A 23,285-nucleotide genomic window follows, 5' to 3' on the forward strand; every position below is an offset into this window, starting at 1 on the left:
GCAATATTTGCTTAAAATTTATAAAAAAACATGAGCAGAATAAGATGACAAATTGAAAAATTTTTGAAATAACGCAGTATTATTTATATTCAGCTAGCTGAGTTGCGGAATTTGACATACTCAGCCAGCTGAATAAGGCATTTTTACTCAAGAATTAAAAATAAAACATCAGAAACTGATTTTAAGACAAATAATTTGTTATTCAGCTCAGCTGAATTGCATTTTATGACCGAAGATTGATTTATAAATTTTGTGAATAATGTGGAATCTTCAAAACTTAAAAAAAAAATTCACAGTTTTATGCATATTCAGCTAGCTGAATTGCGATATTGCACACAAAAATATTAAATGAGCCTTTAAAAGATTAAATTACATAAAATTTTGGTAATTCAGCTCAGCTGAATTGCAAATAATTAAATTTTTTGGAATCTTTTAGGTTCAATCTTCAAAATTTAAATATTTGTCATATTCAGCTAGCTGAATTTTCAACAAAAATGTACGGTAAATCTCTATAAACTTAATATTTTAACAAATTTGGCTATTCCGCTCAGCTGAATTGCATTATATACCAGAAAACCGATTAAAGACAAGACACAACTGTGTGCAAATATTTTCCTTATTTTAATTGAATATTTGTTTCATTAGTTGCCCCCAAAATAGCTCCCTTCGACTTCGGTGAAGAACCTTTGAACTATGGAGAACCAGCATCGGTGCAATGTACGATATTGGGTGGTGACTTGCCCATCAATGTTACCTGGCTTTTAAATAGTAAAGCCATTGATAGTTTTCATGATATTTCATTAGCGCGTTTGGGCAAAAGAGTTAATGTTTTGACCATCGAATCTGTGGCGGCCCATCATGCCGGCAATTATTCTTGTCGTGCCCAAAATAAGGCTGGTGTTACGGAACATTTTGCCAGCCTAATTGTTAATGGTTTGTTTTGATAAAATTACTGAAATTTTTTGAAAATTATCATTTTAAATTGATGTTAGTTTTTAAATTTATTTTTGCTCCTATTTCCCGCAATATAATCCCCAAGAAATCCCCATAATCTCCTCGGAAATAAATAAATAAAAAATATGAATAAAAATTAATAAAAATCTGCCCGGTCGTTTGCTGAACCTTAGCTTGTGGTATTACTAAAATAATGAGTTTTTGTTTTTTATACTTCAGTTGCCCCCCAAATTGTCCCATTTTCGTACGATGACATCATCAATACCGGTGATTTTGTCGACTTATTTTGTCAAATACAAAAAGGCGATCGTCCACTCAAAATCCATTGGAGTTTTGAGCGTCCCGGAGATGATATGCGTTTTGGTCCCGAACAACCGATAATGCGTACCAATCGCATAAGCAGTAAATCAAGTGTACTCTCAATACCGAATGCAACACCAGAACATACTGGAACATATACTTGCACGGCCAGCAATGCGGCGGGCAGTACTTCGTATAGTACAAATTTAACAGTTAATGGTATTTTCATTTAAGAACACACAATATTTAAGGTTAAGGAGGCCTACATTAACAACACATTTGCTGCTATTTATAATGATTAACAGACTTGAACTCAGCTTTCCCCACTATTTTTTAACATTTCTGTCCTCTAACTTTTACCATATATTTGTGCTTTGTCTTCATGTTCACCATCATCATTATCATACTGAGTGCAGTTCCACCACGCATAACACCATTTCAATTTAGTGAAGAACCTCTGAATTTTGGTGAACCTGCATCGATACAATGTACCATATCGGGTGGTGATTGGCCCATGAGTGTCGAATGGCTGTTCAATGGATATCGCCTGCCAACACATTTGGAAATTGCCACCACAAAATTTACCCGCCACACACATGTTTTGGGTATAGAAAGTGTTAGCGGGAATCATGCTGGAAATTATAGCTGTGTGGCCAAAAATCAAGCTGGAAAGGCTATATACACAGCGACACTGGTGGTTAATGGTGTGATGCTGCATAAAACAAACTTGAATATTATTTTTTTTGTAATTTTGTTTAATTTTCGTATATTTAAACCTTCCAAAAGTCCTGAGTAAAAAATGATTAAACATCCTAACGTGAAGAAATGTTGCTGAATTATGGTAGAAAGCACTTATTTCCATTTCGAACACTATGAAAACACATTACAACACACTGCAACTAAGAAACCACTATAAAAGCGATTGCTGAATTGTACGGAAAATATTTAATAAGACATTCTTTAATATTGTCACTCAATAATTTGATGAAAAATGCTTTCTGAATTATATTTTGGTGCAATTCAGCTAAGCTATTTGTAATCACAAACCCTAATATATCCCATAAATACATTATAATTGAGAAATCATTTAAAAAGTCCTTGCTGAATTGGTAAAACTCTAATTCAGCTAAACTGAATTGCTGGGGAAATATTTAGTAGGACGTTAAAGTGCATTTCAGTTGCAACAGAAACGCTATAGCTTCTTTCTAATTACTTTTGGTGTAATTCAGCTAAGCTTTTTGCCATGACAAACCCTTGTATATCCCATAAAAACATTAGTATTGAGAAATCAGTAAAAAATCTTTGCTGAAATCAGCTAATAAATCTCAGAAACACACTATAATTGAGAAATCAGTTTAAAAACCTTGCTGAATTGTTAAAAACCTAATTCAGCTAAGCTGAATTGCATGGGCAGTATTTAGTAGGACGTTCTTTGATACTTCCAATCAATGAGTTGATGAAAAATACTTGCTGAATTACATTTTTATGCCCGAAAGTGCAATTCAGCTACGACAGAAGAGAACGATTTTAATCCAAATTACTTTTACTGCAATTCAGCAAAGCTTTTTGTCATCACTAACGTTAAAACCCCTTGCTGAATTGTTAAAAACCCAATTCTGCTAAGCTGAATTGCATTGAAAATGGAATAAACGTGTTGCTGAATTAGTTTTGATTCCTTTTTTTGCTTCTAGGACCTTTATAATTACAATATGACCGAAAAAATAATAGCTGAATTAGGTTTGAAGCACTCATTTTGATGAAAACACTTTCTCAAATTCCACTAGACTTCCAACTATGCATGAATTTCCAATAAAAACCATTGCTGAATTGCTTTGGACTTAATTCAGCAAAGCTTTAATGTTTGTGAAATCACTAAAAATGTGTTCAAGCATAAGAATACTAATGAATTATGAATAAACATCTCCGCTGAATTGCTTTCGGGAAGAATTGCGTTTGCAACATTCAAACTTCAAGTCAATCTAAAATGGTAGCTGAATTAGGTTTGAAGTACTTATTTTGATGAAACAGTTTTCTCAAATTCAAGTAGACTTCAAGCTTTGTATGAGTTTCACCTAAAAACTTCAGCTGAATTGCTTTGGACATAATTCAGCAAAGTTATAATAGCTAAAAAATTCATTTATAAGAATACTAACGCATTAACAATAAAAACCTCCGCTGAATTGCTTTTGGGCATAATTCAGCTAAAGAGAATTGTCAAATCTTCTAAAATAAATTTAAAAACTCTTTTTGGGGAAATTTTTGCTGAATTTTGCTCCTTATAAAACAATCCAGAACGAACAATTCAAATGAATTGAGAAGAAAATTAGCTGCTGAATTGTTTTGCAATGTGCTCAGCTAAGTAGAATTTATTGAATTTCAAAAATGGAGACCAAAACCAATCTTCTGCATAGGTTTGGACAAAATTCAGATCAGCTGAATTCGGGAAATTCGATATAAATTTTGACAAATTTTACTCTAATTATGATTTGTCACCAAAAGAGCTGCTGAATTGGTTAATAAGGTATTCAGCTAACTAGATTAGTAGTTAGCCGCGATAGAAAACAGTGGGCTGAATAGGTTTTGATATTATTCAGCTCAGCTGAATTGGGTTAATTCGGATGGATTATATGGCTGTGGCCTTTAGATACATTGTAAGGTATACCGTGAAGTTCAGCTGTGACTTTAAAATATTAGAATGTATATCAGACGTTTAAATTCCACTTTTTCAAGGAAATGGTTTTGCTGAATTGACTTAAAATCAAATTCAGTCGCTATTAAATCAGGCGAAACAATCGATTGATCCATATTCGATAGATCGATATATTAAATTTCGTACTTTTAAGGTTTTAACACAATTTATTTTATTCCCAAAAGTTGCTCCCAAAATAGGCCACTTTGAGTTTGGTGAAGAGTCGCTGAATCAAGGAGAACCCGCTTCGGTGCAGTGTACAATTTTAGGTGGTGATTTGCCCATAAATATTACCTGGTTGCTAAATGGCAAGCCCATAGATAGTTTTCACGATATCTCTTTGGCTCGATTGGGCAAGCGTGTTAATGTCTTGACCATAGAATCGGTAGCAGCCCATCATGCTGGCAATTATTCGTGTCGTGCTCAAAATAAGGCCGGTGTTACGGAGCATTTTTCCACTTTGGTGGTTAATGGTTTGTTGGAGTGATTTTTTTTAACACAACTTTGCTTTTTGTTTTCCTTTTCTTCTTTTTTATAACATCCCAAAAGTCCCTCCCAAAATTACGCCCTTTTCCTTTGGTGATGAACCTTTAAATTTTGGTGAACCTGTTTCGGTACATTGCACAATTTCGGGTGGTGATCTACCCGTTTCGGTTATATGGACTCTCAATCGGCATCCTTTGTTACCGGAATTGGATATTTTGACGGAGAAACGTGGAAAGAGAATCAATAATCTTATGATTGACTCCTTGGAAGCCAAACATGCAGGGCTATATACTTGTATTGCCACTAATGCTGCGGGTCGGACAGAACATTCGGCGGAATTAATTGTGAATGGTTGGTTGTTGGTGTTGAGGATAAAAAGCGGCAAATGTTTTTTTAATATTTTTATTTTTTTAATATTAATTTCAAAACTCCCTATCCAAACCCCTGACGATAGATAATGGAAAAGTTGTTGTTTTGGTTGTCAAAGTATGCATATAAAATGTGAATAATTTTGAGTTGAATTTGAACGGTTTGGATTAATCGTAATAATTCATAAATTTATGGTAATTTAGCTTAGCTGAATTGCAAATAACCTTTGCTGAATTACATAATCATTATATTATTGGTAATATGATGATAAAATTTATGATTTTGTGATTCTACAATGCAATTCAGCTTTGCTGAATTAAAGAAGATACAACTGAATAGGCGAAAAATTGCGAAATAACTTGTATTTGTACACCTAAATTTGTTTTTATGCATAGTTTCAGTAATTCAGCTAAGCTGAATTGAAGATATTTTAGCTGAATTACATAAATATTTAGCAAAATGACAAAATTAAGACAATAAATACTATTCAAGCTCCTAGTTCCTTATATAAAGCATCCTTTGTTTTATTCAGCTAAGCTGAATTCAAAATATGTTAGCTGAATTCCAACATATTTAGCTGAACAGCAACAGAGTTGTGATATAAATTACATTTTGCTCTTAAATTTATTACTATATCTATTTCGTGCAGTTCAGCTGAGCTGAATTGAAAATATGCCAGCTGAATTACATAAATATTTAGCTGAATGACAAAATTAAAAGAAATAAATAGCTCTTAAATTTGTTATGCAGCGATATTAGTGTAATTTAGCTAAGTTGCATTGAAAACAAGCTGTTTAGCTGAATAGTAAAATTAAGGAAAATAAATACTATTTAGCCTCTTAGATTTGTTATACAGCATCATTACTTTAACACAGCTGTGTTCAAAATATGGCAGCTGAATTACAACATATTTAGCTTAGTCGTAAAAATACCTGGCTGAATAGCAACAATGTCGTGATATGAATTACATTTTGTTTCTTAAATTTATTATTACATTTATTTCGTGTAATTCAGCTAAGCTGAATTGAAAATAAGCTAGCTGAATTGCATAAATATTTAGCTGAATAATACAATTGAGGAACATGATTACTATTTAAGATCTTAGATCTGTTATACAGTATCATTAGTTTATTTCAGCTAAGTTGAATTCAAAATATCTCAGCTGAATCATAACATATTCAGCTGAATAGAAAAACTAAATGGCAGAATAGCAACAACATTTTGAAATAATAAAATTTTGACTCTTAAATTTATGTATACATCTATTTCGTGTAATTCAGCTAAGCTAAATTGAAAATAAGCTAGCTGGATTACATAAATATTTAGCTGAATTATAAAATTAAGAGTAATACATTATATTTAAGCTTTAAAATTGTTTATACATCAATATAAGTGAAATTCAGCAGAGCTGAATTCAAAACATGCCAACTGAATTGTAGAAATATCTAGCTGATTACTACACTTAGTTGAAATATATACACTAAAAATGCTAAATAGCAAATTTAAGGGCTAAAATAGTGCTCTTAAATTTGTTATTAAACATTTTAACTGTAATGAAGTTAAGCTAAATTAAAAATATGTTAGCTGAATTACACATATGGTTTGCTGAATTGCAAAATTAAGAGATTTTAATAACAATTAATTGTTTATATGACTGTTGTAGTTGAATTCAGCTGAGTTGAATTCAAAATTTTTCAGCTGAATTGTAGAAATATTTAGCTGAATATAATAATGAAGAATAATAAAAAAAATTTAGCTCTTAAATTTATTTTAAAGAATTTTTAGTGTAATTCAGCTAAGCTGAATTGAAAATAATTCAGCTGAATTATACAAATGTTTTTCTGAATAGCAAATTTAAAAGAAAATAGAGATAATTTTCCTCTGGAATTTGTTATATAGCTGTTGTAATAGTTAAATTTGAAAAATATCAAGCTGAATAACACAATTTTTGGAAATTTGAAATATTTAACATTCCTTTGTAACAGTTCCACCAAAAATCAATCACTTCTCCTTTGATGATGGTGAGGCCATGAGCTATGGCGAGTTCGTTAATGTCCAATGCATTATCTCGGGTGGTGATTTACCTGTCAACATCACCTGGACTCTTAATGGCAAACTCTTTGATGATTATTTGGAAATTTATACCACAAAACGTGGTAAACGTATTAATGAAATGACCATAGAATCGGTGGCGGCCAAACATGCTGGCAATTATTCATGTATTGCAGCAAATCGTGCTGGAAGTGTTAATTATACTGCAGAACTGAAAGTTAATGGTGTGTTTTGTAGAGATAAAAGCGTATTAATAGAAATTTTGTGTTTTTTTGTTGTTTTTATTTAACCACGCCCTGACCCAATCCTCAAACCTTAGTACCCCCAAAAATTGCTCCCTTTGATTTTGGTGATGAACCCTCAAATTTTGGTGAATCGGCCAGTGTTCAATGTTTGGTGACATCTGGCGATTTTCCGGTGAATTTTACATGGCTTTTTAATGGACGTCAAATAAGCGATGCTGTCTATGATGTGTCAATGGTGAAGTTGGGTAAAAAAATTAGTGCCCTCTCCATTGATATTGTAAGGGCCCATCATGCAGGCAACTATACATGTGTGGCCTCTAATAGGGCAACCTCCGCGGAACATACTGCTGAATTAATTGTTAATGGTACCAGAAGATTTATAAAGTATAACTTAAAATGTTTTTCTTTTTTGTTTTCTTTGTATTTCTTTATTATTTCAATCCTCAAGTCCCTCCAAAAATTGCCCCCTTTGATTTTGGTGATCATGCTGTAAACTTTGAAGAATCGGTTTCGGTGAATTGTTTAATTTATTTGGGTGATTTACCTATGGATATTAATTGGCTGTTTAATGGTAATCCCATTAATGCTTATACGGGTGTTTCAATTGTCAAAGGTGGCAAAAAGGCCAGTATTTTGACAATTGATTCGGTACATGGTGGTCATGCTGGCAATTATACGTGTAAAGCACGAAATGATGCTGATTCAGCTGAATACACGGCTGAGTTGATTGTTAATGGTACATAGAGAATGCTTTACTTATATAAATTAAAATTCAAAAAATAGTTCTTTAGTTAATTTACAAATTTATTTTTTTTATTATTTTTAACTACCTTCCCCATAAAAAAATCTGTAAAACTGAAGAGACATGTCTTCAAATGCTATTCAGCTAAGCTGAATAGTCTGTTTCGGTGTCCTCGGTTTCCTTGGAGTAATCTTGAAATTGTTTTGCAGCAATTCAGCTTTGCTGAATTTGAATTTCATCCATTCAGCAAAGCTGAATAGCAACATTAAGGAATTTGTAACCCAAGGGAAATATTTCCTTACGTTTTTAAATAAATTCAGCTTTACTGAATTGTCATTTAGCCTTCCTGAATTGATATTTTCCTAATCCATCTTAGCTGAATAATAAAAATATCGAATATTTGTATACCTTGAAGTGTTTTAAATCAAGTAATAATATTTTGCTGAATGCAAAATTTCTAAGTCAGCAAAGCTGAATTGCTAATTAAAAGTATGTTTGAATCTCTGCAGGTATTTGAAGGCGATTTTAACTTCATTCAGCTTTGCTGAATTTGAATTTCATCCATTCAGCAAAGCTGAATAGCAACATTAAGGAATTTGTATCCCAAGGGAAATATTTCCTTACGTTTTTAAATAAATTCAGCTTTGCTGAATTGTCATTTAGCCTTGCTGAATTTATATTTTCCTAATCCATCTTAGCTGAATAATAAAAATATCGTATATTTGTATATCTTGAAGTGTTTTAAATCTATTTTCAAGTAATAATATTTTGTTGAATGCAAAAATGCTAAGTGAGCAAAGCTGAATTGCTAATTAAAAGTATGTTTGAGTCTCTGGAGGTGGTTAAATTGTTAAATATCTTATTCAGCAAAGCTGAATAGCTACTTTGAAGCATTATTGAGTCTTCAGAAGAGCTTTGAGCTATTTTAAAGAAATTCTGCTTCAGCTAAATTTCTAAATACCTCATTAATCACATAAGAATTGTGTTTAAATATTTTTTTAGCTTTCCAGAAATGAATAGCCTTTGCTGAAGTGATAAATTCCCAATTCAGCAAAGCTGATTTATAATTATAATTATTTATAAAATGCTAGAAATGTTTTCAATATATTTCCAAGTAATAAAGCCTTCCGGATTACTGAATTTCTAACTCAACGAAGCTGAGTAACACATTTAAGGCATTTCTAACATTCAAGATGTGAAATCAGCATATTACCAGCAATTAAGCCTTGCTGAATTGGTGTTTGCCTAATTCAACAAAGCTGAATAGCAAAAATATAAAGCATCTTTTAATCATAAGAAGTCTATAAAGTCCATATTAGCCTAATTCAGCTCTGCTGAATTGGGTAATATTACATATTCTATGTTGCTACAACGATTTTTAACTCACTAAAAAAGAATACACATACTGAATTGCTAAATTCCGAGTTCAGCATAGCTGAATAACAAATTCTAAGAATTTACGAATTTGAAGAGGTGTTTTCACACCATTCTCATGCAATTAAGCCTTGCTGAATTTCTGGATTCCTAATTCAGCAAAGCTGAATAGCTAATTTTAGGGATCTTTCAAATTTTAGAAGTGTTATACACACATTTCTAAGCAGTTAGGCTTTGCTTAATGTGGTATACCTAATTCAGCAAAGTTGAAAAGCTAACTTAAAGCTTCCTTAATCTCCAAAAGTGTTTTGCAAATTTATACAGCTTTGCTGAATATGTTAGTTTTACGTAAAAAATATTTTGTCAATGATCTAGAAGTGTTATACTCAAATTTCCTAGTAATTATGCTTTGCTGAATTGTTGCATTCACAATTAAGCAGAGCTGAATTTCTAAATAAAGGGCTCTTTTAATCTCCAAAGTATCAAATGTCCATATTAACCTAATTAAGTTTTGCTGAATTGACACATTTTACATGAATAACATTTTTAAAATAAAGTGTTATACACATGGATCCAAACAATTTTGCTTTGCTGAATTGTTGTATACCAAATTCAGCATGGCTGAATAACAAATTTAAATCTTCTTTAAATCTCCAGAAGTTTTTGCAAACCATATTAACTTAATTCAGCTATGCTGAATTGTTTAATTTTACATGAAAAATATTTTGTCAGTTATCTAGAAGTGTAATACACATATTTCCTAGTAATGATGCTTTGCTGAATTGTTGTATTCAGAATTAAGCAGAGCTGAATTGCTAATTAAAGACCTCTTTTAATCTCCATAAGTATTAAATGTCCATATTAACCTAATTAAGCTTTGCTGAATAGGTTATTTTGACATATTTTACATGAAAAACATTTTTAAAATGAAGTGTTATACACATGGACCCAAACAATTATGCTTTGCTGAATTACTTATATAAGGCTTCTTTTAATCTCCGGAAGTTCTTGGAGAACCTATTAATTATACCTGGAAAATATTTTGTCAATGACAGAAAAGTGTTATACACATGTTCCCTATCAATTATGCTTTGCTGAATTGTAGCATATCTAATTCAGCAAAGCTGAATAACTAATTTTAAGCTTCCTGAAATCTCCATAATTGTTTGTAAATGGAAAATTGTGAATGATTTATTTTCTAGCTCCTCCCAAAATAGTACCCTTTGATTTTGGTGATATACCAGCAAATTTTGAAGATTCGGTTTCGGTAAATTGTTTAATTTCTTCGGGTGATTTGCCAATTGATATTGAGTGGTTATTTAACAATGAACCTGTAAATATATTTGCTGGAGTTTCCGTAATGAGAGGTGGTAAACGTACCAGTTTGTTAACCATTGATTCGGTACATGCTGGCCACGCTGGAAATTATACTTGTAAGGCAAAAAATCGTGCTGCCTTTACTGAGTATTCAGCTGCACTGGTTGTTAATGGTGGGAATGAATTTATGAGAATAATTAAATAATTAAAGTTTTGTGTATCTGTGTGTTATTATAATTTATTAATTTATGTTTTCCTTTCCTCTCTCAAGTTCCTCCTAAAATTACACCCTTTGATTTTGGTGATGAACCGGCCAATGTCGAGGATTCGGTATCCATAACTTGCTTGATTTCATCTGGTGATTTACCCATTGACATTGAATGGTTGTTTAATGATTATGGCATTAGTTCATATTCTGGTATAACTGTAATGAAGGGTGGCAAAAGGACCAGCATGTTGACCATTGATAATGTTAAGGCTCATCATGCTGGCCGTTATAGTTGTAAGGCCAAAAATCATGCTGCTGCTGTAAATTATACCACGGAATTAATTGTTAATGGTATTTGTGTTGCGAAACAAATTTTTGAAATTTAGATATAAGTTTGGCGAGTTTTGTTATAATTTTTTAATAATTTTATGTTATTATTAAGTCCCTCCCAAGATAACTCCCTTCAATTTTGGTGAAGAACCAGCCAATTACGAGGAAACCGTATCGATTAGCTGTATTATTTCATCGGGTGATCAACCCATTGATATTGAGTGGTTGTTTAATGATTATGGAATTAGTGCCTACTCTGGTATAACAGTGGTTAAGGGTAGTCGTCGATCTAGCATGTTGACCATTGAAAGTGTCCAGGGCCGCCATGCTGGGAATTATACGTGCAAGGCCAAAAATAATGCGGCCTCGGTTAATTATACGGCGGAATTGGTGGTTAATGGTAGATTGTTATACATTATTTTCCTGTTCTTTTCTATAAAGTATTTGCAAACATTTTTATATATTTATTAAATATTTTTTTTATTAAATTTTTGTCCTAGTCCCCCCTAAAATAAGCCCCTTCGATTTCGGCGATGATCCGGCAAATTTTGAAGAAACTGTTTCGGTTACTTGTGTCATATCTTCGGGTGACCAACCAGTTGATATTGAGTGGTTATTTAATGACTACGCCATAAGTGCCTATTCGGGTATAACAGTTTTTAAGAATAGCAAACGTACCAGCATCTTGACCATTGAAAATGTTAGGGCCAATCATGCTGGCAATTATACATGCAAGGCCAAAAATCATGCCGGCTCTGTTACGCAAACGGCTGCTTTGGTGGTTAATGGTATTTGTGAAATTTTTTGTATAACAGTTAAAGACATCATTCCAAACATGTTTAAAATTATTTAAATCTTTTATAACAATTCCAAATTTTATAATAATTCAATACTTCTTTTAACTGTTATAATAGATTTTGAAACTGAATTTTACATTTTTTAAGTTTTTATAACAGTTATAATTTGTTATTTTTGTATAACTGTTATAATTGTTATAGAATCTCAATTCGATGTTTTGCAATTTTTAGAACAGTTATATGTATAACAGTTTTTATAACTGTTATAATTTGTATGACAATTTAAAAAATTCATTTACTTTTGATGTTTTCTTTAAATTTTATCATTTTGGTTATATTTCTTTTTCTTCCTCCTAAAAGTTCCTCCCAAAATAACACCCTTCAGTTTTGGTGAAGAGCCTGTGAATTTCGAAGAAACTGTTTCCATAACCTGTATTATATCTCTGGGAGATCAACCCATTGATATTGAGTGGTTGTTTAATGATTACGCTATTAGTGCTTATTCGGGTATAACAGTTATCAAGGGGGGTAAACGCACCAGTATTTTAACTATTGACAATGTCAAGGCCCATAATGCTGGAAATTATACTTGTAAGGCCAAAAATCATGCGGCTGCTGTCAACTATACCGCAGAATTGGTGGTTAATGGTATTTTTTTAAAAATATATTTCTAGATTTAAAAACAGCAAATTGTAGTTAGTTTTTGTTTAATTTTCCATAATTTTTTTTCATTTCCCTCCATCTAAAGTACCTCCCAAAATAACACCTTTTGATTTTGGTGAAGAACCATCGAATTTTGAGGAGACTGTTTCGGTGACATGCATTATATCGCTGGGTGACCAACCCATTGACATAGAGTGGTTATTTAATGATTATCCCATTAGTTCATATTCGGGTATAACAGTTATGAAGGGTGGTAAACGTACTAGCCTCTTGAATATCGACAGTGTAAAGGCCCATCATGCTGGGAATTATACCTGTAAGGCGCGTAATCATGCTGCAGCGGTTAATTATACCGCCGAATTGGTGGTTAATGGTATTATGGAATAAATTTAATTTTAATTAAAAATAAGAAATATTAAGATTTAGATTTTTAATTTATTAACAATTTTTTTGTTATTCCTTCAAAGTCCCTCCCAAAATTGTACCCTTTGATTTTGGTGAAGAACCAGCCAATGTTGAAGATTCAGTTTCGATCACATGCCTCATCTCATCGGGTGATCAACCCATTGATTTGGAATGGTTGTTTAATGATTATGGCATTAGTACCTATTCGGGGGTCACAGTGGTCAAGGGTGGCAAGAGGACCAGTATTTTGACCATAGATAATGTACACGCCCGGCATGCAGGAAAATATACTTGCAAGGCCAAAAATCATGCAGCAGCTGTGAATTATACGGCAGAGTTGATTGTTAATGGTAGACACTGTTTTTTTTTATTATAAAAAAAATATAATATAAATAAAAAATATTTAGTATAAATAATTCATTTTTAATTAAGTTTTTTTTTTTTTCAAACCCTTCCACGGCCTCCCTATGCCCTTAGTGATGCACTTCCCTTAAAAACATATAAAAAATTATTTTTTTATTTCTTTTCCTTAGTTGCCCCCAAAATAGCCCCCTTCGATTTCGGCGATGAGCCTGCAAATTTTGAAGATTCTGTTTCCATTAATTGTTTGGTTTCTTCGGGTGATTTGCCATTGGATATTGAATGGCTGTTTAATGATTATCCCATTAATTCTTATTCGGCTATTACCACATCGAAAATGGGCAAGCGTTTAAGTGTTTTAATGATTGATTCTGTAAATGCCCGACATGTGGGCAATTATACTTGCAAGGCCCGTAATCTGTGGGCTTCTGCTTCTTATACTGCGGAACTGATAGTTAATGGTAGTTACACTTTTTTCTTTCTTACATAAATAAAAACTTAATTTTTTATTTTAGTAAATTTGGAATTTAATTTATTTTCATTTTGTTAAAACAATTTCCCCCTTGAGAGCCCTCCTTTTGAAATTTGCATGACATACAAAAAATGCTTTGAAATAGGCTTTAAATATTAGAATATTTTATTTTTGGTTATTTTACTATTTTTCATATTGACTGAATACTAGCTTATTATTATTTATATGTATGTGTGTGTATAGAACTTTGATATGTATATGTATAAAAACATGGGTCATTCAAAGGAGTTGAAAACATAAGTGGATATGTAGAAAACACAAGGTATACTCATCAGGGCAAATTTTGCACCACCGACATAAAATCAATTAAGGAATACTGAATGTCAAAAAATATTATAAAAGAGTTAATTTTTAGAAAAATAAAATTACAATTTTCTTCGAATTATGATATTTAGATGAGCTGAATATTCCAGAAAATTGTTATAAAAATCTTAATTATGTTTCTTTTATTATAAATATTATATTCAGCTCAGCCGAATATGATAATTTGAAAAAATAATATTATAACAGTTATACATTATAATTTTTTATAACTGAAACTTTTCATAACTGAATACTGATTTCGAAAATGTTTAATGTTTTTGTAACATCTATAATTTATACAACATTTAAAAATTTATAACTCTGTTATAATTTTTATAACAGTTAAATATTAATAATTGTTATATGTTTTATAAAATTAATTTTTAGCACAACTGTTAAAATCGCTTTGGAAAATTCAATTTTTTTTTATATTTTTTATAAATAAAAATATAATTTGTATAACAGTTTTTAATGACGGTTTTAATTGTCATTCAAATGTTCGCTTCACTAAATTGTTTAATGTTCGTTATACATATTTCTTCGTTTCCAACTTCAATAACTCAATTTGAAAATTCTTATAGTTTTTATAATCATTATGAGTTGTATAACAGTTAAGATTTTACCATTGTTATAAGATTTCAAAAAAGTGGTTACAATTTGTATTACACTATTTTATATAATAATTATAATTTTTCATAATTCTTATAAATGGTTTAAAACTGTATTTGAACATTAAAAAATTTTTATAACAGTTATAATTTGTACAACAATTAAAAAATTTATAAATTTTATAAAAGTGTTATAAAAAATTATAACAGATATAATTCATATAACAGTGTTTTATGACTGTTATAATGGATTGAAAACTGAATATGCATTGTTTTAAAGTTAACAGTTCTAATTCGTATAACACTGAAACAATAATAACTGTTGTAATTTTTATAACAGTTAATTTTCTTACAACTGTTAAAACTGTTTTGAAAATTCAATTCGATATGTGTCATTAAATTCTGTAATTATTTTAAATCCAAAAAGTATATATATTTTTTTTTTTTTCGATTGTTTGAGTGGAGTATTCCCCCATTGGCTCAACTTCATTTATTACCCTCTATTACAGAGAGTAATGTTTTTCAAAACGAACTGACAGTGTTGCAAAATTTTACTGATCGCTACCAATATCATGATTTCATCCCGGCGAAGGGAATTATCAATTGGCTTCTCAGTTTTTGAAATGATGCCTTTTTAGCGAAAAACCGAACTCTTTAAGTGTCTAGTATTCTCATATGAATGAGAATCACACTCACTTTTCGGCTTTTCCAAAGAAACACCAAAATCAAAATATTTTGCAACATGTCAGCACGTATCAACTAAGAATTCTTCGAATTCTGTGAGTTGAAAAGAACACCAACACAGTTGCCTGTGAGGTTGTTTATTGGAATTTTGTTTTTATTTTTAACAAAGCTCCAATTCGCCCGTGCCTCGGCTGTTTTTTGTTTGTTTTGTTTATTGTTGAAGTTCAATCTCATTTTCGATTGTTTGAGTGGAGTATTCCCCCATTGGCTCAACTTCATTTATTACCCTCTATTACAGAGAGTAATGTTTTTCAAAACGAACTGACAGTGTTGCAAAATTTTACTGATCGCTACCAATATCATGATTTCATCCCGGCGAAGGGAATTATCAATTGGCTTCTCAGTTTTTGAAATGATGCCTTTTTAGCGAAAAACCGAACTCTTTAAGTGTCTAGTATTCTCATATGAATGAGAATCACACTCACTTTTCGGCTTTTCCAAAGAAACACCAAAATCAAAATATTTTGCAACATGTCAGCACGTATCAACTAAGAATTCTTCGAATTCTGTGAGTTGAAAAGAACACCAACACAGTTGCCTGTGAGGTGAGTGTGATTCTCATGTGAGTGTGATTCTCATTCATATGAGAATACTAGACACTTAAAGAGTTCGGTTTTTCGCTAAAAAGGCATCATTTCAAAAACTGAGAAGCCAATTGATAATTCCCTTCGCCGGGATGAAATCATGATATTGGTAGCGATCAGTAAAATTTTGCAACACTGTCAGTTCGTTTTGAAAAACATTAATCTCTGTAATAGAGGGTAATAAATGAAGTTGAGCCAATGGGGGAATACTCCACTCAAACAATCGAAAATGAGATTGAACTTCAACAATAAACAAAACAAACAAAAAGTATATTTTTTATAAACGATAAGAGTTGTATAACAGTTAAGATTTTACAAGTGTTTTAAGTTTTCAAAAAAAGGTTTATAAATTTGTAAAACATTATTTTTGTGAATAAAACAGCATTTGTAGCACTTTTAACAGTTACAGTTTGTATAACAGTTAAACATGTATAACTGTCATAATCTTTATAACAGCTAATTTTGTCATTACTGTTAAAATTGTTTTAAAAATTCAATTCGTATTTTTATAGTTTTTGTAACAGATATCATTCTAATAACAGTATTTTTATGACTGTTATAATATTTATAACAGTTCATTTGTTGCTTTTATTAAATTTTGCAAATATTGGTTATATATCTTCTTTTTCACAAAATGTACCTCCCAAAACATAATATCATTATTTGTTCATTTTTATAACAGTTAAATTTTTCAAAACAGTTTAAAATTTATAACTGCTATAATTTGTAAAACAGTTAATTTTTTCACAACTATACATTTTTTTAAAAATTCTGTTCAGTTTTTTATGACTGATATGTTGTTTCTAATAGGTTCTATAAATCATAAAAATGTAATGTTCCCATTAAATTTTGTAGTTTTGGTTATATTTATGCTTCTTCACCACAAAAACTACCACCGAAGAAACATTATAATACTATTTATCATTTTTATAACAGTTAAATTTCAAAACTGTTATAATCGTTTAAAAACTTATTTCAATTTTTCTCTTATTTTTTATAAAAGTTACAAATTGTATAACAGTTAAAACGTTATAACTGTTATAATTTGTATAACAGTTATTTTTTCACAACTATTAAAATTGTTTTTAAATATTCAAATCGACTTTTATAGTTTTTGTAACAAATATAATATGTATGTATAACAGTTTATTATGACTATTATAATTTTTATAACAATTTCAAAATTGTATTAAAATTTGACGCTTTCAATAAATTTTGTCATTTTCGTTATATTTCTTCTTCTTAGCCATTAAAAGTACATTCCAACAATTTTATAACAGTTAAATTTTTGAAAACTGTTATAATCGGTTTAAAAAATCATTTAGAATTTTCTTATATTATTTATAACAGTTATTATTTGTATAACAGATTTTAAACCCGTTATAATGTTTATAACAGTTAGAAAATTCGTTTAGATTTGGAGATTTCTTAAAACTTTGCAATTTTCGGTATATTTCATTTTTCTATTCGAAAAAAGTTCCTCCCAAAATAAATTAAATTCACCTCGGCTGAATTTGAATTTTCTTACAGAATAAACATTTCGATATCCAACATTGCTGAATCAGACATAAAATTGACTTTTTAATTTTTTATTACCATATTTAAAATTATTCCTACACAGTACCTCCCAAAGTAGTACCTTTTGATTTCGGTGATGAACCGGCAAATTTTGAAGATTCTGTGTCTGTGAATTGCCTCATATCCTCGGGGGATATGCCAGTAGATATTATTTGGATGCATAACAACAAGACAATGGAAACATTTGGTTCGGGTATAACCATATTGAAAAGTGGAAAAAGGGCCAGTGTTTTGACAATTGATTCGGTGCATGCTGGCCATGTGGGCGAATATACTTGCATGGCAAAGAATAGAGCGGGACAGGCCAATCATACAGCCCAACTGTTTGTTAATGGTGCAGAGTTATACATTTTTTATCAAAATATTTTGTGCATTTTTGTTTTTTTTTCATCTTCTCCTTCTGATTGTTTTTGTTTTTCCAAGTCCCTCCCAAAATAACACCCTTTTATTTTGGTGATGAACCTGCGAATTTTGGTGATTCGGTAACCGTACAATGTACCATTTCCAAAGGAGATTTACCCGTTGACATAAATTGGTTGTTTAAAGGTTACGCCTTAAATGATTATTTGGGGGCCACAACATCGAAAATTGGCAAAAAGGTCAGTGTTCTGACCATTGACTCGGTTAATGGTCATAATGCTGGGAATTATACATGTATTGCCAAGAATAAGGCCCAAACAACGGAATACACGGCGGAATTAGTTGTTAATGGTTAATAATTTAATATTAAAAAATAATGTAGTGGTAGTAATTGTATTGCTTTTGGTTTATTTTTATTTTCTTTCCTCTTGTCCTCCCCCCTTTTGCCACTAAGTGCCACCCAAAATTACCCCCTTTTCCACGGGTGCTGAGGCTGTACATTTGGGTCAATACATAACCTATCAATGTACCATTACCGAGGGTGATTTACCTTTGAATATTTTGTGGACCTTTAACAATCAACCCTTGGTCAATCAGGATAATGAAGATATAATAATTGCAAAAATGGGTAGGCGTAGCAGTGTCTTGACCATTGAAAGTGTCAGTGCCCGCAATGCAGGAAATTACACTTGCCAGGGTACAAATGCGGCTGGCAAAGCCAGTTATACCACACAATTGAGAGTTATAGGTATTTGGTTTGAAAAAAAAAATAATTTTAAATGTTTAATTATTTATTTTTATAATTTTAATTTTAATTTATTTACCACGCACCCCTCTTTTAGTTTTACCCCACATCCGCCCCTTTACCTTTCAAGAAGGTCCTGCCGAAACGGGCCAATATACCACGCTACATTGTTCAGTGACTTTTGGTGATTTACCTTTGAATATCTCCTGGTTACACAATGATATGGAAATAAATGAAACGATGGGTATTTCCATGATGATGGTCTCAAAACGGACCAGTGTTTTAACCATAGAATCGATAGAAGACCATCATGCAGGAAATTATACATGTGTGGCTGAAAATCATGCTGGCACACAAAGTTATGCAACGGAACTGAATGTTTATGGTTAGCTGGAAGTCTATTTCTTTCTTCTTGGCTTAAATGCTTGTTTTTGACTATCCCACTAAACAAATCGTATACTTTATCTTCCATATATTCTCTGAAAACAACAATATTCATATGTATCTGGAATTGTGCCGCTTCATAATGGGTTATAATCCAAAAAGTAGTTAAATTTTGATATGAGTTTTTGTCGTCTGCATGCTTCCCAGAAAGAAATAATTGGCTATAGTTTATACCAGTTTAGCACCAAAATTAAGCATGACATGCACCAAACACATATTTATTATTGTGGGCTAAAAGTATGCAATATTTTTTATAACTTATTAACAAATAGGGTTTCAAAAATATTTTTAACGAATTATTTTTTCTTAGTTAAATTAATTTCACATTTATAACAATATAAATTTAGAACTGTTTGAAAGAAACTTGCACTTCTGAATTGCATAAAAAGTCATTATTCTGAAGCTCAATTGAATTAATTTGATGTAGTAGGGACCGATTTCATGATCAAAAATTTTTCTTAGCTGAATTGCCCTAAAAGCGAATACACTCTAGCTGAATTGATGTAAATTGATGAAATAGTACCTGATGTTTTAATTCAGCTTTGCTGAATTGCTACTCAGCTACAGTTTAGGGAAAAATTAATGAAAAGGGCAGTCATATATTCTGTAATGCATTTCGAGTCAATATTCTTTATCTATGTTGAAGAAAACATGAAAAATATGTGTTGATATTTTAACTCAGCTCCATATTATACAATTCAGCTAAGAAAAATAGACATTTATGACTTCTAAACTTAGCTGAATTAGAATTACAGGCTATTTCCATCAGCAGAATTGAAGATAAATTATAAAGTGAGTGTTTATTTTATAATTCAGCTAAGAAAAATTAATTATTTTAAGATAAAAATCATATTTAACCTTGCTGAATTGTATTTAACGGCAATATTCTTAGTTGAATTGAGGTAATTTAACAAAATGAATGCTGATATGATAACCAATTTCAGTTTCGAAGGAAAATCACAGTGTTTTATACAATTCAGCTAAGAAAGCTTAACTTTTATCACTTTAAACCTTGCTGAATTACCATTACAGGCGATTTTCTTTAGCTGAAGTTAGGTCAATTTATAAAATAAGTGTTTATATTATTAATCAGCCTTGCTAAATTTCAGTTTAGCTAAGAACAAGAACAAAAATACCTTTAAAATTATAAAGATCTTGAGCTGAATAAGACTAAGTTAAATATTTTGTAGCTAAGTTGATGAAAATGTCATAAATAGCTAGCTGAATAAGCTTTAAATTCAATTTCCCGTAAAATGTGAGACTTCAAGGGTTATATATGGAAGTTAAAGGCCTATTTAGCTTTGCTGAATTTTAGAATAATTATTAAAATTTTTCTAAATTGCTTATAATATCATAAATAATAGCTGAATTGATAATTTAGCATTGCTGCAGCTGTTAAAGTTAAAAAAGGAAAGTCTAACAGAATTTTATTTACTATTCAGCTATAATAAACTAGCTGAATAAGGTTTAATATGAATTCAGCCAAGCTGAATTTGTTCTAAATTCAATTTCCCGTAAAGTGGAAGACACTAAAGGCTATATGAAGATGTTTGAGGCATATTCAGCTTAGTTGAATTTAACAATAAGTATTAAAATTTAGCTGAATTCAAAAAAATATCTTAAATAATTGCTGAATTGATAATTTAGCATGGCTGCATCAGTTAAAATCTAAATAGGAAAACACTAATAGGGTTTTATTGACTATTCAGCTATCATAAGCTAGCTGAATTAGGTTAGAACTGGATTCAGCTAAGCTGAATTTGTTCTAAATTAGCCACTAAAATCTAGCTGAATAAGGTTCGACCTTAATTCAGCTTTGCTGAATTAGTTCAAAATTTTCTGTAAAATAGAATACTTTAAATCTTAAATAAGGCTCATTCAGCTTGGCTGAATTTAATATTAAACATTAAAATGTTGCTGAATTGCCGAAAATATTACAAATGTTTGCTGAATTCTTAATTCTTAATTTGCTGAAAGCAATTTAAGAATAATTCTCCCATAATAAGGCAGCTGAATAAGGTTTGACCTTAATTAATGCAAGCAGAATTTGTTCCAAAATAAAATGTCTGTAAAGTAGAATACTCCAAATTCTGTCTGAGGCATATTCGGCTTTGCTGAATTTAATTATAATAATAAACTTAATAATAATATGCCAGAAATTAGCAATATTTGTTTTCTATTAGGCGAATTAGAATTATGTAAAAAGAATATTGATTTTATTCACATAAAACTGTATGAAGTTCATTTCTACGACCTAGAGGTATGTTACATTATGCCCTAAATTTTAATATTTATAAAAAGTTTTGATGACAAATATTATTTTACCAAAAACTTGGAGCTGATTTTATACTCCGCCCTATTGGGAATACCTTCCCTATTTTTCCCTATATACTTTAGAAGCCTTAAAGTAGGCTACATTTTTTCATTTACACATGATTACAATTGTCATAAAATTATTTATAATATTTTTGTTATTAAAGTTCTGCCCAAAATGGCACCCTTTACATCTTGAAATATCGTCGCTGATTCTTTTATAAATTTTGCTGGTGAAAGCCTAAAAGTAGGCCAACATTTTTGCACTCTCACATAACTTCAATTGTTTTAAAGACATATTTATAATTTCTTATTAAAGTTCTGCCCAAAATTGCTCCCTTTACATCTGGAGCTGAGGCTTTCTATCCAGGTGATTATTGCACACTGCAGTGTTCCATAATTCATGGTGACCACCCCCTCTTGATCTATTGGACCTTTAACCAACAAAAACTCAATGAATCACAGGCACAAAAAATGGGAATACAAATTTCCAAAATGGGCTCTAGAAGCTCGGTATTGACCATTGATTCGGTACAGGGACATCATGCTGGCAATTATACTTGCTATGGCAAAAATGCCGCTGGGGTTAGCAATTATACGGCAACACTGGTTGTTAATGGTATAGATTTCAAGAATTTTATTTTTAAGTTTTCTTTTTAATTATTAATTTTTTATTTAAAATTTATTTTTTTTTTCTTCATTTTATTTTCAAACATAAAAGTTCCTCCCAAATTGACTCCCTTACCTTCAAGCATGGATTCCCCTCTATATGTGGGTGATTTTTATCAATTGACTTGTGCCGTTTTACATGGTGATGCCCCGTTCAACATTACCTGGTATTATAATGATGAGCCATTGTTTAATAAGGAGGGTATCACCATATTGATGTACAGTAAACGTAGCAGTTCGCTGAATATCGAAAGTGTACGACCAGAAAATGCCGGAAAATATTCGTGTATTGGTGCCAATCATGCCGGTTACACTGAAGTATCTACCAATCTTACAATTAGGGGTTTGTGGAAAATAATTTTCCCCTCAAATTTTCTAACAAAATTAGTTTAGATGTCACTAATCACGAATCAAACAAAACCACAAATGTCAAATGGTGTGTCTAACATAGCATAGTTTTAGGAGGTTATGGCTTGGGATTACAGTTTTAATGTACCTATTAATTTTTGTTTCACTCAGTGTAAAAATAACGTCAAGGTTGTAAATTAATATTTTTTCAAGGGAAGGGTACAGAACTAATAAATGTCTCCTAAAAGTAGGCAATTTTCTATGTTATCACCCTGCACTGTATACTACAATTATCACTTCATTGTGTGTGTGTTTTTAAATTTAGAATTACCTGAAATAGAATCTTTTCAATTTAACCCAAATGGGGTAAATGGCGGTCAAGCTGTCCGCGTAATGTGCATGATCACATCCGGTGATTTACCCATAGACATCTATTGGCTTAAAGATGGCCAACCACTGTTACGTTCCATTTATCATAAAATCGATGAATATACTTTGATATTGTCGTTGCGTCAAACCAACATTGGTGATGCTGGAAATTATACATGTGTGGCCAGCAATCGGGCTGGTGAAGCTAGAAAATGGTCGATGTTGAAAGTAAAGGGTAGGGAAGAAACTAAAATACAAATTTATGGATTTAAAATCCTTAAGATTTTTTGTGCTTTAATTTTTATTTATTTTTTTTGTCCCAAAAATCCTGAGATACAAAATCTAATCTTGGGATATTTTTGATTTTTTATAATTTAATCGTTATTTAATTTGATTC

At 31.0% G+C, this 23,285-nt stretch overlaps 1 protein-coding gene across 36 annotated transcripts in view; it reads left to right on the plus strand.

Moving 5' to 3' along the window:
- The window catches only part of Dscam1 (Down syndrome cell adhesion molecule 1), a 255,910-nt gene that overhangs the window by 182,480 nt on the left and 50,145 nt on the right, over positions 1-23,285 (plus strand). For 13 of the 36 annotated variants that reach the window (XM_073956048.1, XM_073956049.1, XM_073956055.1 and 10 more), the window contains exon 10: positions 18,843-19,130. The exons of 10 other annotated variants lie outside the window; for them this stretch is intronic. In XM_073956048.1, coding sequence (XP_073812149.1) covers positions 18,843-19,130 — 288 coding nt within the window. Of the gene's footprint in view, positions 1-1,173; positions 1,474-18,842; positions 19,131-22,223; positions 22,515-23,285 lie in introns of all 36 variants that reach the window. 13 more of the 36 variants (XM_073956037.1, XM_073956039.1, XM_073956040.1 and 10 more) reach the window with 2 other exon arrangements.

Source organism: Musca autumnalis, unplaced genomic scaffold (genome assembly GCF_047663935.1).
Source record: "Musca autumnalis isolate F117 unplaced genomic scaffold, ASM4766393v1 scaffold_5, whole genome shotgun sequence".
Lineage (NCBI taxonomy): Eukaryota > Metazoa > Arthropoda > Insecta > Diptera > Muscidae > Musca > Musca autumnalis.